The sequence below is a fragment of the Lethenteron reissneri genome, chromosome 25, assembly GCF_015708825.2.
Source record: "Lethenteron reissneri isolate LAM-NWPU_2019-01 chromosome 25, ASM1570882v1, whole genome shotgun sequence".
NCBI classification, from domain to species: Eukaryota; Metazoa; Chordata; class Hyperoartia; order Petromyzontiformes; family Petromyzontidae; genus Lethenteron; species Lethenteron reissneri.
Genome location: NC_083803.1, coordinates 9,569,856 through 9,587,570, shown reverse-complemented (window position 1 = coordinate 9,587,570; position 17,715 = coordinate 9,569,856). Strand labels below are relative to the sequence as shown.

The following is a 17,715-nucleotide window of genomic DNA, read 5'->3' as shown; positions in this document are numbered from 1 at the left end:
ACGCTACAGAGAAGAGCGAACTTCGCGTGTGATGAGATGGGCACCGTCGTTTATGATGCGGGTGTCCATCTCTGTGACGTTAACACGGAATTTATCAGCAGTGACGGGAGCCACGCAACGGGCAGCACAAGGGGAAGGTTGCTTTTGGCTGCTGGTCCCATCTGGAATGTGAGTTATATCTTTTTTTTATATCTCGAAAGATAATTTTTCAGACATTCCATTTGTTGAACAAAGTCTGATGATAGCCAAGTATGCTTGCTCAGTCAAAAGCTTCTCGATCATATTGGCCTGGAAATAATAGATTAAAACATTAATTTGCATTCACGTGAAAGTGACCATAACAGATACAGTGGCGGCTGGATAAGCATTCACTTTAACGTTTGAATCCTTAATTCTGTTATCGGCGTTTTTTTGAAAAAATAAGGGTGCTCCAGTGATAAATTCGTGCTCTCTCCCTTCTCAAAAGTCTATCTCCGGGGCCGGAAGTAGCATTTCCTTTTTTAGAATACGAGAGGGAGTGGGGGTGGGTGGGGTGGGGGTGGGGTGTAGGGGGTGGGGGGACGAAGGGATTCCACTGCGACCACGTGGCCGCTGCGCCCCTGCCCCGCTCCATCCTCCCTGAAGCCAAGTCCATATATGGGCAGTGACGGAAACTGACGTCAATAGGGCGGTTCCTATGGGGGGGTAGGGGGGTGGACAGAACTTAATGGCCCGACTCTACCATTCGACCACCAAGGGCGCGGGTCCATACAAAGTACAAACGTAGCGCCGCAACGTTTCAGTTCGCAGCAAATGTTTTTTTACGGCACAACTCGTCATTAATCACGTCGAGACGGAGAGCCGCCTTCAAGCCCGAGGGGATCGTAAGCGAGGAGGAGGAGGAGGAGTGATGCCCGTGACCTGGTACGGAACCGCCTTCCCCCCTACCCCCCTGCCCCCCATTCAAAGTGGTACGCCCCATTGACGCACGTGTGCGGTGGGGGGTAGGGGGGGAGGAGGACGCCCCCCACACACCCCCCACACCCCCCACACCCCCGCCTATATATAAACCCCGGCTCGCCGCTTTCCGTCAAACTTGTAAGCGAGCGAGTCGCTGCTTCACGGCGTTATTTGCCGGGTTTGTTTAATATCCCTTCAGCCTGCGGCGGCGGTGATGATGATGATGACGACGACGGAGATGTACTCGGAGCTGCGCACGGACTCGGCCGAGTCGCCGTCCCGTAGCAGCGTCTCCCCCGCCGAGTCGATGTACCTGTCGTCCCTGGACTCGTACTCGCACGTGGGCAGCCCCGCGGCGCACAGCGCCGGCCAGGTAACCACCACTTGCCGGCGGCGCGTCGATGCGGTGCAGAGGACTTTGTGTGTGTGTGTGTGCGTGCGTGCATATATATATATACGTGTACACGTACACACTGTGTGTACACAGACGTACAGACTGTGTGTACACGTACAGACTGTACACATACAGACACAGACGTGTGTGTGTGTGCACATACAGACACAGACGTGTGTACACAGACGTGTGTGTGTGTGCACATACACGTGTACACATACAGACGTGTGTGTACACATACAGACACAGACATGTGTACACAGACGTGTGTGTGCGTGCGTGCATATATATATACGTGTACACGTACACACTGTGTGTACACATACGTACAGACTGTACACATACAGACACAGACGTGTGGACACATACAGACACAGACGTGTGTACACAGACATGGGTGTATGTGTACACATGCATGTGCATGCGTGTGTGTATACAGACGTGTGTGTGTATACAGACATGTGTGTGTGTATACAGACATGTGTGTGTACACAGACATGCATACATACATACAGACATGTGTGTGTGTGCACATACATACATACATACAGACATGTGTGTGTACACAGACATGCATACATACATACAGACATGTGTGTGTGTACACATACATACATACATACAGACATGTGTGTGTACACAGACATGCATACATACATACAGACATGTGTGTGTGTACACATACATACAGGCATGTGTGTGTACACATACATACAGGCATGTGTGTGTACACATACATACAGACATGTGTGTGTACACATACATAGACGTGTGTGTCTGTACACATACATAGACATACATACAGACATGTCATATTCGACTCATTTCCACACACACACACGTGTGCCGAATACGGCACGCGTGTGTGTGTATGTTAAGGCTGTCAGTGTGTAGGACACGCGTGTTTGGGTTTGATGGAAGGAACTTAAATAGCGTTGACCCTCCCGCACTAAGTGCTTCTTGGCTCATCAGATTCCCGCTGCAGTCTAGATACTGACTCGGTGGAGTTTCCCAGTAACCCTACGGCTTGTAGACACCGTGCTGTACAATATACACACACACAACTCTGTGTGCCAATGTCATCAGTCCAAGAGATCGGGTACTGCAGTTATAACGTGAATGCGGTCCTGTCAACTGTTCGTCATGTCACCCGCATCGTCTTACTTGCTGCATCATGCCTGCATGATGATAGTATCTTCTCTTGTTCATAATTTGCTCGTACACACTATATCCGATTGGCCTTTAGCTCAACGTTATGTAACTAGATCACATTTGTCACGAGTACAAACAATATTAGGGATACGGCGTCTCGAACGAGTTCACGGTGGGGTCAGCCTCCGACTTGATAAGCCACAAGCATACGGGGTGGATGTGTACGTCCATGGTTGAGTGAACTCTTGCACAATCATCTGCTCTGTGCTCGGTTTTTTCCTTGCCAATGCGAGTGGTGGTTGGGTGGTGTTCGTTGCGCAATGGGCCACCCTTATTATTACCCTGCCCGTTAGTTTAAGATGCATTTCGCAAGAGTTCGGGATGTGTTGTTCCGGTCAAACGGTGCAAGTCTCTTATCGCCACCCACGCTTTCGAGCGCGTGTAAATAATTCGTGTCCGGTCGTGCCTGTTGCGAAATACTTAGACACACTAGTGGACTCGGTAAAAAAAAAAAATACTTTTCCCTCCCCACCCTTGTCGACTTTTGAAACTAATTATTTTTTTTGTGATATTTTTTTTTTACGTGGAAAAATCACGTGGCGCATTACAATGCTACAGTTAGACAATACCGGGTATAGGAATTTATATTATAATTAAATTAAATAATACATGTCACTTAATGTGTGTTATAGTAACAGAACTGCAGTATTTAAACTTGAAAACTAAAATATTTTCCAGTTTATATACAGCGGTTGTATGTGATTTTCAAATAATTAATTTCTATGAATAACAATGTTATCAGATATTTTTAAAGATAACATATCTAAGTTATACAGTCTACATTTAACCACAGCCTGTGCAATTAAAGCTGCCTGTATGGAGAATTGACCTGGTATCTCTCTGTGTTCCCCAATCCAGGACTACAGCGTGATGGCCACAGTTAGTGGAGACACCCAGTGGCTGCTGCAGACCTGCGGTGGCAGGGCGAGTTCATGGGGGCCCAGCCAGGCGTGGGGGGGGGCCCGGCAGGACCCACCCGTACGGCCACGGCAGCAGAGGCCCCGGCAGCTTCAGAGGAGACAAGGAGCCCGCCAACGCCGAAGAGGAGGAGAGGCGCCGCATTCGCAGGGAGCGCAATAAGCAGGCGGCCGCCAAGTGCCGCAACCGGAGGCGGGAGCTCACAGAGACCCTAGAAGCGGTGAGCGTCTCTCTTCCAACCACCCACCCTCAACATTCGCACATTCACCGACTCGCCAAGACACCCGACACCCTTCCATCCACTCACCGACCCACCCACCCAACACGGACCATCACAAGCCAGTGAACTTCAACTCTGTTATCTAGCTGTTTCTTTGGATTCTGCCTCCTTTGGCTTTGCATGCCCAGACTTGCTCGCACACACGCGCAAGAGCCTTTGATGTCTGCCCTGTGGCAGTTCGCTGGCTGCCAGACACAGGCCCAATATCTTTTCTGTAGTTTCACCAGTGGTAGCCCAACTCTGTGATATTTATTTATGTCCCTGCACTGATCAACCAGATGCTGAGACAGAGTCGATATTATTGTCAAGGTAAAGTAGATCTGAAAATACCTTAATATTTTGGACACAGCGAAACCCAGTTAGGTGGTACAAGTTTTAAAGACATTGACAAAGTTGGCAACACACTTTGCACATGGAGTCGTTTTTTTTTAATGGATGAGTAAGTGACGATACTGATGAGTAACTCCATGATAAAAAAAAACTACGTGAAGTACCCTCCCATACTCATCTCCTTTCTTCATTCATTTTCTGCTACAGGAGACTGCCAAGCTGGCGGCAGAACAGTCGGCGATCCGCGCCGACCTCGAGCGGCTTCAGAAGGAGCGCGACGAGCTGGAGCTTGTGCTGGCCGCGCACGAGCCCACTTGCCGCCTGCAGCACGAGCCCGACCAGAACGTGCCGAGCGCCAACTCCCCCCGCCTCTCCCCGGGCCTGCCCGCCCCCAGGCCCGCCAGCCTCCCCCTGCCCCCGTTGCAGCTCAAGCAGGAGCCCCCGAGCCCTCCTAGCGAGCATCAGTACCAGCGGCCCGCACCTCGTGAGCACGAGCAGGCGAGCGGCCGGCCCCCGCGGGCCGCCGTGGAGCCACAGCAGCAGCATGTGGCACCTCCGGGGCCGTTCCCGCTGGAGGCCGTGGAGCCGCTGCACACGCCCGTGGTGAGCTTCACGCCCGGCATCACGCCTTGCAGCGGAAGCGGCGCCTTCGTCTTCACGTACCCGAGTCTGGCGGGCCTGCAGGACTTCTTGCACTCTGAGCCGCGCTCCTGCGCCTCGGCGTTGCGCCGGCGAAGCAGCAGCGGAAGTGGAGACCTGGGAGGAGAGGCGTTGCTCTCCCCAACCATCCTCTCCCTCTGAGCGCGCGCTCTCCAATCGTCCCAGTTTCTGACCCCCGACACGCGCCGTTTAATTCTTCCTCCCCGCCGTCAGTGACTATCTTCCCCTGCACCTATGAAAAAAAATGCATTCCACTACAGCGTCTTTCCAACTGCTTAAAAGTCGCAGCAATTCTTCCTTAATTTTAAAGATGCAATTTTCTTTATACTTCTTTGAGAAGTTTTAGGTGCATGCCGAGCAATACCACTGAAATGGTGCATTGTTAATGTTGTGAAACAATGTGTTTAAAGTTGAATGAGGTGGTAGCTTCAATGGAATAATAATACTGTGCTGTCTATTATCCCATGAATGTTATAAGCTGTTATGTTCACGTTGAATTCAGAAACTAAAACCGGCATTGCTTATATATACTCGCTATGAGTATATCACGCATGTAGGATCTGAAAAGTTGCATTTCTGGCATCTTGTTAATTGTATATTTACGTTGATAATGTATTTTCTGTAATCGTCACGCGTATTTATTTCGTAAATATATATCGTGTTAATTTATTTTTGCACTATTTTGTTGACCATTGCAATAAAGTCAATAGTTTTTACAATAATGTTGCACCCTTGTGCGTTTGCTTACAGCGTGGTTTATACTTTGCATACCCACAATGTCACACATTAACACTGGCTGATGGTGTCAGGACACGGCAAGTACTGTACCATCCTTGGTTTTACTGAGAGCGCCACTTGGTTTACTGCTGAAGCAAGCGGCAACAGCACGCCTGGCTTGTTTACACAATGTCTAGACTCTTACAGGAACCCTCGCAGCACCTTTGCCACGTACACAAAGGTTCGCCTTTTTTATAGTTTATGAATCCATAATACATGCAGACATGACAACATAGTGATGGGGCATAATGTAAAACGTAATAGCACTGTGTCACAATCAGCCATGATCAATCCTCTGCTGGATGAGACCTCCCCGAGCAGGTTGAAGTATTTACAGGTGTTCATAACTCGCAAGTGGCTAGTTGTGTGCTAGTTTACATTACGGCATTCTGGTTGGGAATTAATGTTATTACAGTATTATTAGAATATCAATGATGAAGTACGCTTTATTACACGGGTGACCCGGGTAGTGTCACCAAGATGAAGAGGACTCCAAAGACAAAAGAGCAGGATTTGTGTGTGTGGAGAAAATGCAGCTAAAGCTGATGGGAGATTTGAACTTATTACAGTAAAAGGAATATGTACATTTTTATAAATAATTTTACGGCAATAAATCAACATTTGGCATCATGAGCATGAGTTTCCATTGGGGAAATAATGTTATAATATTCAACTTAAACAAATTGTCGTGTTCACACCAGGCACCTTTTGTAAGCAGTTCAGAAGTCTTTAGAGGTACAATGTTTAGTAAGGAAGACTTTGTAAATGTGAGTTATTTTTTAAAAAGTTAAATCACTCCTGTATACAGTCCCGCAATAATTTCAACACATAGAAATTGTAAAACTTAAATGGTTTCTAAAAAACAGTTTAATCTAAGCGTTTAACACGACCACAAATTGTATAATTCATGTTAGCCAGACCCCGTGTGTTCAAAATAGCATTCGTTTTATTGTTCAAATAAAATTCCAAATATTGCCACCAAAAACTTGAATGAACACCATCCAGTTGAAAAGCAGTCACAATCTTCATTACTCGCGGTGGAAAGCAAGCCCCTTCAACACGGCGCGAGAATTCAAAGGGCACGGTGCATGGACGCTCAATAAAGCTTTTGCAGATTTCCATTTGCGAGACAATTAACATCAAACACCGCAATCATCAGTAACTTGGCAATTCTCACCAAGGGGACGCAGGCGTTAAAAGCACGGCAGCCTTTGCTTTTACTCTATTGACTTTTTCCCAGGAAGATGTTTAGGCACTGAACGGATCAGGAGTCGGTCTACTTGGGAAAAAGGGCCTGTTGCTGCGCAAATTCACTGTGTCCTGACAACCTTGACAAAGGTCAATAATTACCACCGCGTGGCGCTTTCACACCGGTGCTGTACCTCTCTCTCTCTCTGAGTGAGTTCCTGAAGAAGCTCCCAGCGTGTGGAGCGAAACGTCGGACATAATTCCGAACAACACGCGCTAGAACCCAAAAGCAGATCGACAAAGCTTCAAAGGCCATTGTTTTGTTATCTTTCAAATTGGCGACGAACAAAGTTCAAAGAGAGAGACCGTGTCAGCACTCTGCCCCCTGGTGACTACAGAATGTTATTTGAAGTTTAGTTATCCGGGTGTCAAGAGGCCGATGAGCAAATCCTTCGTGAATGCAAAATTAAGGACACAAGCCATAGTAGTGTGTTTATGGCCATGTAACCAAAACCATTGACCTTTTATATTGGTAAACCACTGGAGTCTGCGCCCCTTCAATAGAGGATAATTAGTAAACTCCATGAACTCTCTCCCGAAGCCAATTCCTGGCTAGCAGACCTCGATATTGGCATTGAGAATAGTTACCCGGGTTTCCATTTTTTCGACAAACGGTAGGAGTAGGGAATTTCTCATGGAATATGTTTTTCTGGGACACCCCCCGTCAACCGGCAGGGAAGTATTTTCTGCAGGTCAGCCACGCACAACCCCGGCTTAGATTAAGTCTTGTACAGGACGGATACAAAATGTATACATCCTTCAAAAAAAAGATACCGTTCTCACGAACAGGATAAAATGTATACAGCCATTATAACTGTGTCGATTTTGTTGTTGTTGGATAGGTGCATTGCTCACGCAGTGAATACGATTTAAGTCGAAATAAGCGACATGTGGTGGATTCCATCTCGTCGCAGACATACATCATAACGGTACTTTAAAGCACAGCAAATAACGCCAGTTGTGGCAGCCAGAGAATGTTACCCTACATTTTTATTAGACTCGGTATATGTTGCAGGGTTATAGCAATGCATCGAATCATCAATAAATATAAATTGGTCAACTCCACCGCTAATGCTACAAATCACGTGTGTAAGAACTTGTGTTTTTCGAATCGCACGTTGTGTGATGGGTTTGCCACGAGAGGCGCTACCATTCACTGCAATGTTTAAAATAGTTGATCCTGGAAATTAATAGTTGGCGCAAGGGTAAATGGCTGCACCACGAGTCAACTGAACGAGTTCTCGAAAACCCATGGAATATTTCAGTTGAAGTTAGCTTCTCGAGTTACACTGAAACTTCGATTGTTTTTTTTACTGAAATAAATAAAACAGATTTTTTTTAATTTATGAAACTAAAACTCACTCTTGCAAGGCTCTGCTTAATCGATATAAATATATAGCAGTGCCTACTACATCCATACTGAAGCCTCCTTGCCATGTATAATCCACCACACGTTTTTTTTAACAACCGCGGCTCATCACATCAAATTTCATTCCAGTTCAACTGTGAACCGACTCCAACAGAGAATCTCATCACGTGTGTTGTTTTACTTTCAAGTGTACAACACGTGTTAGCGTACACCACCGTCTTAGTGGATTGTGGTTACCAGCAGGCTATTATTCAGTAGGAGTCGGTTTTTCCAATCAGTTTTTCGGCTGGTATCTTACGGCTCCTGTTACGAGAGGCGCTACAATTCACAACAATGTTTAAAATGTTTTTTTAAACAAAAATCTCACACACACGTGATACAATTTTGTTTTCACTGTAACAGGTTTGTGAGCCAGCTGTTCCAATGTTGTTAAAAAGGGCCATATCCCAATACGTCGCCTATTGTGTGTACATGTATGTTTTTAAGGCAGTGTTATTAATGAATGTGAGTTTGAATGTGTGTTTGTATTGTTAATTTTGCACCTGCACGAAGCTTGTCCAGCTATGGTTTGCTTGCTTCAGCGTGAAAACGTCGGACTGGGTTTGAGTTTTGATATTGAGTCTCATCATCATCATGATCATTTCTGAAAACAATTGCCTCGAATGGGCATTCCGGACCAATGTTTTAACCTAAACGGGAAGACTATTGTGCTAATTATACCGCATAATAATAGTTTACATATATAAGGGGCCGTCCATAAATGACGTCACGCGATTTTGGACGATTTTTTACCCCCCCCCCCCCCCTTCGTCACACGGCGTCACAAAAAGTCAGACCCCCCCTCAAAAATGAAGTCACAAAGCTCTGCCCCCCCCCCCAAAAAAAATATAAAACATGCTTCAAATCGCCTAAAACTATTGTCATTGTAGTGCGTATTTAATGTGGCGCTGCACTCTGATGTTGTAGGCGAAAACATGTATTAAAAAGTCAATTCGTCACTAGTACAGCACTAACCGGTGTGTTGGAGAGCCAATTCGTCACTAGTACAGCACTAACCGGTGTGTTGGAGAGCCAAGCCACAACATTTACAATCTGAGTACGACGTTTCGCCAGTAATTGCAACTAGCTTCATCAGGCGACAGCCAGATTTGTGAAGAAGTCCACCTGTTTCGCTCCTTATATAGAGGCGTAGATGTGGTGACCACGCTTCTGCGCTCTTGCGCCACGTGGGGGGGGGGGATTACTGAAGCAACGTACATGATGCATGTGCATTATGCGAGCCCTCTGAACTTGTCCTTCCTGTCTATTGTGTGTATTAAAATAGCCGTACCAACGGTAATCCCTATTGAAGTATGCTGCTTTGTAGCCATGCATTTGAATAATGTATTATTTGATGAGTCGCTTTCACGCAGCACTAAGGCGGTAGCTTTCCGATTAAACTTATTTTTTTATTTCTTTCAATTTCGATAGATTATCTCATTAGTATTGGCCAGTAGTAGCTAGTTTTGCACAGAACTTCAACATCAATTGAGTGTCCTTGTTAGCACGCGTATTCTGCTACTGCTGACAGTTGTATTTTGGAGAATTTAATATTCATCTGATGTTATTTTAGTCTCGTGCTGATCATTCGTCCTGTTTGCCCAACATAACATTTACCACACATGCAATTAATCCTGTACACACCTTCTGTTGATAGCTTCGGTAATACATCTTTTGTACCAGATATAAAATTCTGTATTTTATGTACCGTGCCAAATCTGACTTGGATGTTTTGTTTTTCCAAACATCCGACTAGTTTATCAGTTACTCCCACAATGTACGGTATTTGTATCGTTTTAATTACTTGGGCAGTTTGGATGGTTTTTGGCATTCAATGCCCTGTTGATTTGTGCATCATTGTCACCATTCGGTTGCAGCGCTTCTTTAACATGTTGAATTTCACTTCTCAGACTGTCACCATCTGACACTTTCTTAGCTCTATGAATGAGCGTCTTGATGAGAGCAGATTTCTGTGCGGGGTGATGTGGGACTCTGCATTCAGATAGGCGTCAGCATGCGTTTTCTTTCAGTTAACACTGTTATTTTACCATTTATACCCCGTCCGAGCAGAAATGAAACAGTAAGACTTCACAAATCCGGCTGTCGCCTGATTAAACCAGTTGTAATTACTGACGAAACGTCGTACTCCGATTGCAAATGCTGTGGCTTGGCTCTCCAACACACCAGTGTGCTGTACTAGTGACGAATTGGTATATTCTGTTTACGTGACAACCCTGACTCGTTGGCTGTGTCGGGTGGTGGCGGGTTTAACGACATATTTACGCGATCTTACCTAAAAAAACCTCTATTATGGATGATATTGGTCGCGAAAGCCTACGTGTTATATGTAGATAATGCATGCGTCTGATCGCGTCCTCTAGTGGCGAGTTTTCTGGAATTGCATGTCTGCCAGCAGCATTGATATTTTGCAAGAGGCAAGTATTTGATCGCGCTTGGCTATGGGTGGATGGGCAGTAAGCCTAAGAGTAGTGACTCGCAGCTCGGAGCCACGTGGAGCACTCGGGGGGGGGGGAAGGAGTCGTGGCTGGCTGCATAAAGGATCCAGTGTGATCACATTACAGGTCCTGTTGACAAACAAAAATGTGCACCATCGTGGCCCACCATCATAATCTCCTGGACTCCGTGTGGGTGTATGCGTGTACGTGCCGTGCTGCAACATCAGAAACAGAGGTGAATAAATAACACACCGAAGTAATAGTGAACTTGACAATTTGATTTAATGAGAACCACCACCACTGACAGGTGGGTACGGGTTACATTAAACATGTTTTTGAAATAGATATCAATCATTGGACTAAATTACTCCATATTTTATCGAACGTCTCAAATAGAAGACATTCGTAATCGTTGAATTAATGCTTTAAAAGAGGGCTCGTGATTTTATATTTCATGTCAAGAATAACGTCTCGGAATTAAGACAAGCAGCCGCTTATTTTACATGTATAAAGTATTTAATATTTTCTCCAATTGTGCAATTGGAAGACATTTGTAATAGTTTAGCTACATTATAAAGTGTACATCACGAAATGGCAGTGTCACTCGTATGTAAAAACGCACGATTTTATAAAAGTACAATTTAAGTTATCTAAACAATATTTCACTTCGAGAGTAAGGTGTTAGTGTTATTGCATTTAATAGGAATTCTATACTAATACTCATCATCTCGCATTCAAGTTTTAGCTGAAATATCATTTGGGAAGGTTGTGAGTAACAGTTCCCTATAATTAACAGACATTTTTATAAAGTACGTGTGAATTTTGCAAAGTAAAATAACAGTTAAATATATTAATGCCAAATAGACACAAGTGCCTAGTATAAACATGCATTTCTTCTCTTCATACACCGTACAGTCTAGTCAATAACACTGAAAATGCCACTCAAGGACTCTGCTCACAGTATCGATATCAAAATATTAGCACAAAAGGTTTTCAATAAACCGAAAAGCATGTAGAATGTAAGCAGTACAAAAACCTATATAAACGTCAACAATGCTGTTGTTGTCCACCTATGATCGCCACAGTAGATATACATTGCATAACAATAAGGTATCTTGCTTTAAATAGGTAATATACAGTGTATATATATCAGTCGTAAACAGGAAATATTTTTTTCGCTAAACAATAGTAAAATTGTAACATTTTCACCACTTTAATAACCAAACAAATAAATTACATTCCCGTGCCAATCCACCGATTGACAAAGGCCTCCCCCATGCCGTTATCAGGTACATGGGGCGTGTCCGACCATACTTCACCACGATGGTTAGTGTGGTTTAGTGAAGGCGTGGTCCGGGACCAGTTCAAAACATCGCTCACCACGGACATGAGCCGTGGACGGGAATGGTTACCGCTGGATTCACAGCGCAATGAACTACCCACTGCAACCACCACGCCGAAATCGCATTACAAAGGGTAAAGGATTCCAACCCCACTCGTATACATAAAGCTATTACGACAGAACTACATCAGAGGGAGAGGATGGTGGGGGACAGCAGCGAGTCGCTGCCCACTGCCCCCAGTTCTCCACTGCCGCCACTGCTGCTTTGCCGACGCAGTGCTGACGCGCAAGAGTGAGACTCGCTGCTCAGGAAGTCCTGCAGCCCCGCCAGGCTCGGGTACGTGAAGACGTAGGAGCCGCTCCCGCTGCACGGAGTCAAGCTCACCACGGGTGTGTGCAGCGGCTTGGCAGACTCCGCCTCGTGGTTTGGTTGTAGCTGCGTGCAGGGCTGCACGAGCTGGCTACTCAGTTGCTCATGCTTGCGAGCCACCGGCTGCTGCTGCTGTTGATGGTGGTGCTGCTGCTGCTGTCCATAAAGGGGGCTGTGAGGCTCCCGTTTGAGCTGCAGACGAGGCAGTGGAAGGTTTGTGGGCCGTAGTGCCCTCAGTCCTTGCGAGCCAGTGGTCGAGTCAGGCGAGGTCTGCTCGAGCGCGGGGTGCTGCAAGCGGCACGCAGGCTGCTGCAATTGGCACGTGGGCTGCTGCAAGAGGCACGCGGGTTCATGCGTCGCCAACATCAGCTCCAGCTCTTCTCGCTCCTTCTGCAGCTGCTGCAGCTCGGCACGGATCGTCGCTTGCTCTGCAGCCAGCTTAGCCGTCTCCTGGAATAGCATAATGAAAGGGGGCCATGGTTAGAGCGTGTTGGCTAATTGCACCATTTAATTCAAGAGTGATATTTGTGCCAGCTCCATTCCTGCAAAGAGGAAGTCGAGTTTTACACACACTGGTCTTGACGTCATTTATCAGTGTCAATCTGTGCATCACAGTGCTATATAAAAGCAATTATAATTAATTGAGGGTATAACATTCTATTGATCGATTTTTCAGAAAGCCAGTTGGTACAATACTATTTAAATCTTCCGAACAATGAAAACATATACGTATTTAATGCTGCATTTAAACGATACTCATTAAAATAATGCGATTGCACGTGGATTGAGGCAATGGCTGTTCTAAGAAAACAAATGTGCCAATTCACCGAATATAACCAACTACTAAATGGAACCTCGGGCACAGGCTCAGAGCCACGAGTGAACGGTGCTGTGTGTAGGGGGTACCCACCGCCTCCAGCATGTCGGTCAGCTCCTGGCGCCGCGTGCGCACCTTGGCAGCGGCCACCTTGTTCCGCTCCCGGCGGATTCGCATCTTCTCCTGGTCCTCCGCACTGAGCTGCAGCACACAAGGGGTACATACGCATTAGTGTGTTAAATCATCAGTCTTGGCTGCACTGTTGTGTGCGTTTTCCGCACATGCGCATGCATCGTCAGTTGAGTTTAACCGACTTGTACACACTGCTCATGCACCTGCATCCCAAATATTCCGTGACTATATTTAAAGTCCACAGATCGATTTAATCCATGTGTTCTAATGAGTATAATGTTGCATAGATTTATGATAAATAGCAGATAAGGTCTGTACCCAACACTCACACTCGGCGTAACTTATCAGCACTCACCATTATGCTACACATTTTTTTTTTGCAAATTCGCCAAACTAGCATTCTCACACGACTCTTTGGTCTGCACGTATCTATTTAAATCAAGCCCAGCGCGACATTGACAAAGGTGTGCATTATTATTCACCTGTTGCTCCTTTCTGGCGCGGCCCCCCTTAGACCCTTGCACGACAGCTGGGGCCGGGTGTCCGTAAGGACGAGGCCTTCCAGGGCCCCTCCGTTTTGGCGCGGAAGCACCGCCGCTGCTGCTGCTGCCGCCGCTGCTGCCGCTCTCCGTCAGCTGTGACAACCACTGCGAGTCGGTGTCAAGAGTGGGTAGCGTACTGTATTCCTACAGGACACACATATGGGCGAGGGTTAGATTGTTTTTTTTATATATGACAAATGGAATCATTTTAAAAAATGAACAGTCACTTTGACAGCAGCTACGGCTGCCTTGGGTATATTTAGCAGGAGTTGTGCTTTGGATAGACTCACTCCTGCCACGAAAATGTGGGAATTACTAGGTCTATAAACATGCGACAATCTCTATTTCAAGTACATTTGAGCAGGTAAATGACTTTAACCTGGGCCGTATGGGATATGTGAATATTAATTCACATTACATAACCAAAGTGAATTTACAAAAATGCAGAACAGTGATATTGGGTTGGCAGTGGTGCATACGTGCAAATAATACAAAAGCATTAATCAATTATACTGCACTTAGGAGAAAACCATACGAGGCGACGTGTTATGCAATGATCCTGCTTCACTGCAGAGACAGAAAGCCAGAGATTTAGCAACTAATAGTTGGAGACTGTACTATACACCATGGGGCCCTGAAATGTAAATATTTTAATAATCTCTCGATGAAAAATGACCTAAATTGAACATGTAAAACAATTACCCATTAGATATCCAATTATACATTTATATGGATACCTCCCTAGCACCGGCAACGATTTTTTTACAGTACTTTTCACGACACCATTTTCACCCGCATCGTCTAAACAGTTTTGTGTTGAACTTCTTTCGCACCGTACGTAGCCAACCCTGCAAATCGGTTGAACCACCCACAACACGGCTGGCTACAAGACACCCTGGGCAACGCGAATCCGCGCTATCAATCACTGCAGAGAGGCGCGCGTGTTGCTGGGCTGGCTGATATCGTGTCTGCGTATCACCACACACAGCAGCAGCAGCAGCAAAGTGTGAAGTGCATCGCGTCGCGTCCTTCTCCTCCTCCTCCACCTCCTCCCACGCTACTCTACGGGGGGCTTCGCGCGTGGGGTGTTCAATTAGACACCTCGACGCGGCGAGCCGAGAGCGCGAGAGTTTTGCCAGCGATTTGTATTCGGGCACTCGGCGCTTTAAACTCAATCGTCTGACGGTGGTCCCTGCAGGTGGTGGGTGTCGTGCTGTCACGTAGCTTCCCCGAGCCCCTCCACCACAACAGACTTAACTCTGCTCCATTCGACTGCAATGTCACAATTATACCGGAGGAATTCGACGAGCTAGAAACGCTCTTTATTCCAGTTGCCCAGTAGTATGCATAATAAAGTCATCGCATTAATCCATACTCTTCGGTTCTTTCGGTAAAACCAAAGGGTATGGATTCCTGCAGTCACGAAAGCTTCAAATCTCCATTAATCACATGAATATAAATTATAATGAACAGCAGCCAATGTTGCCAATAATCAACTGCTGGATGAATCGCCTCCACAGGCATTGTCGTCGGTTGTGGTTTTTTGTTTGCTGAAGTGGTGTGGGGGGCTGCAGGTTCTGGCGTAGGACCGGCTCATACATCACTCGGCCACTGATGGTAGCCGTGCGATCCTCCCCAACCACTAACCCACCGCTCTTTTCGCTCATCGGCATCCTGTGTTGTTGCTATACAATTGCGACTGATTATATCATGTTCGTCCAGGCGAACCTGGGACACTATGTCGCGTAGGGTGCTTTATCAATATCCTACAGGAACTCCGATTAGCACGGTTGGCTCCGTACGGTGCGAAAGAAGTTCTAAATTTAAAAAAAAACTAGGTTTTATTTAACCAGGTAAAGCACACCGGAGCTAGGTGGCTCTTTTTCATCAGCGACTTGGCCACAAATGATAGCACAACGAAGTGGCGGCTTATCATCGTGACGAAATGGAGGGATACAATCAGAGAACCCGGAGAGAAATCGACACGACCAGGGGTAGCAAGAGAGACACGCAAACTCCAATTACACAACAGGCGTCATTGGGTGGCAATAGACACCGTGTCAACTGCACCACCACCGGCACCACCGGCACCACCAACACCACCACCACTCTCTCCTAAGTTGCGTGTGGTCGGGGACCCACCTGGTAACCCGATGGTGATCCGCTCCATGCAGGCAGGCTGATGAGGTCCGCACCAGCCGACTCCACGCTCAGCATGGCGGAGAGCGACAGGCTGTCGTAAGCGGGACACTGCTCGGTGTACATGGCGAAGGAGGTGGATGGATCGCAGCTGGGGATGTCCTCCGTCGTCGTCTCTCGTTCGTTCCAAACGACAGCGGTCGTCGTCGTAGTAGTTGCGACTGCGCCGAAGCAGCAACTTGACTGAGAAGAAACCCCAGCGAATGACGCCACAAGACGCAACTGGCGCCGCTTAAATAGGGAGTTCCGAGACGGCCTCTACCAACTACTCTCCAATTGTGGGGGGGGGGGGGGGTGTTATATGTGTTCCAACCCGCCTTCAATTATTCTCAAAACGAAACAATTACACGTGTACGCGTCTTAAATACAATAATATAATTGTCCGACGCGTGTACTAGCCGAGCGTGGTAAACTTGTGCTGAGCATTTTAAGCTTTCGAGCGGCGAATATTATTGTGAAGGAGTCATCCGTCCACTGCCTCCGCCATTGGTTTGTTCCGCGGCGGGGGATGCCCCGCGTGGGTGGGGCGCGCGTGTGCAGGGCATGACCATATTTGGTGTTGTCGCACCGGATTACCGTTTCCAACACAAACAGTGACGACATCGGAGGAGTCTCCCATCACGTGCTCGCACGCACGCACGCTATTCCGAGCCGCAGTTCGGCGTGCCGCGCGGCGTGGAAGGTTGGAGAACTGGAGTGGTTACGTAAAAAAAAATGACATACGTGGGTGGGTGTGTTTGCGTTTGTTTTACCGATACCGGTCACACATTTTTGGGGTTTTGTTGGTTACAATAAAATCGGTAGCTATGTCCACGAAAGCCATCTGTTTTGGGATTTTTTTTATTGTCTTACACGAGAAGTATACACGATGCTATTTACTTTCAGGTGCGTCCCATATTGTAGCTGCTGAGCCCGAGCTATAAATGCCCTGATAGTGGATTGGCCTTGTGCTGTTCGCCTGTTGGCGTTCTCCGGTCTAACACTGTTTGAGACTCGGCTCCAAAAAAAACTATCTCTGGTGTGGACCAATCAGTTTCAAAGAAAATGTATATATTATCAGAGCATGTGTTTTTTTGTTTGCATATTCACAGGTACGTGTGGTTCCTGCAGACAGTATTCCTTGAAACATTATTATGTTTGGTGTTTTGACATCTTTACACCTGTTTTGTTTAGAGGGGTTTTTTTTGTTGCCAGAAGGGGTAAAACCCGTAAAACCAATTGATATATTTCAGATACTGTTTGCTAAACGCATTATCGCAATACTATGATTCAACAGCAGGCGCGTGTTATAAGAAAGGCCTTACGATTTCGTGGAATACCGTGTGAGTTATAGCAGCGGTTGTCACCTCAAACCGGAATCATAACCAAACACAAGACACGACATTTACCTGGCTCATATTCAAGAATAAACAACATTGACCAGACCTGACCTATTTCTCAAACCAAAACTCACGAAGCATATTACATGGTGTCTGAGTCTGGTCAATCTTTTCGCGATTACCAATTAGCACACGAGGACGATGCGTGTGATAAGTAGTGAGTATTGCACATAATTTACACTCCAACGCGTAAGTGTTGGAGTTTGAGAGCTCCTGTTGTAGCGTGTCGAGCTCTGCAAAAATACTTGGCAGACAGAGAAGTAATTAAAATTCGCCTGATCACGACTCTTTCATCCACAAGGGGATACCAAC

General features: G+C 46.4%; 2 protein-coding genes across 2 annotated transcripts; one reads left to right on the top strand and one right to left on the bottom strand.

Moving 5' to 3' along the window:
* The first annotated feature begins 1,063 nt into the window (after positions 1-1,063).
* Positions 1,064-5,461, top strand: LOC133347175 (protein c-Fos-like). Its single transcript, XM_061559223.1, is given in 4 exon segments — positions 1,064-1,312; positions 3,404-3,457; positions 3,459-3,683; positions 4,281-5,461. Coding segments are annotated over 4 exon segments (1,032 nt in total). The 5' UTR covers positions 1,064-1,153; the 3' UTR covers positions 4,875-5,461.
* A 5,426-nt stretch (positions 5,462-10,887) lies between these two features.
* Positions 10,888-16,284, bottom strand: LOC133347174 (fos-related antigen 2-like). The gene is made up of 4 exons (XM_061559222.1): positions 15,968-16,284; positions 13,766-13,969; positions 13,245-13,352; positions 10,888-12,784 (listed from the first exon to the last, which is right to left on the bottom strand). The coding sequence occupies exons 1-4, from the start codon at positions 16,088-16,090 to the stop codon at positions 12,152-12,154; spliced, it is 1,068 nt and encodes a 355-aa protein (XP_061415206.1). The 5' UTR covers positions 16,091-16,284; the 3' UTR covers positions 10,888-12,151.
* Between the last annotated feature and the right edge of the window lie 1,431 nt (positions 16,285-17,715).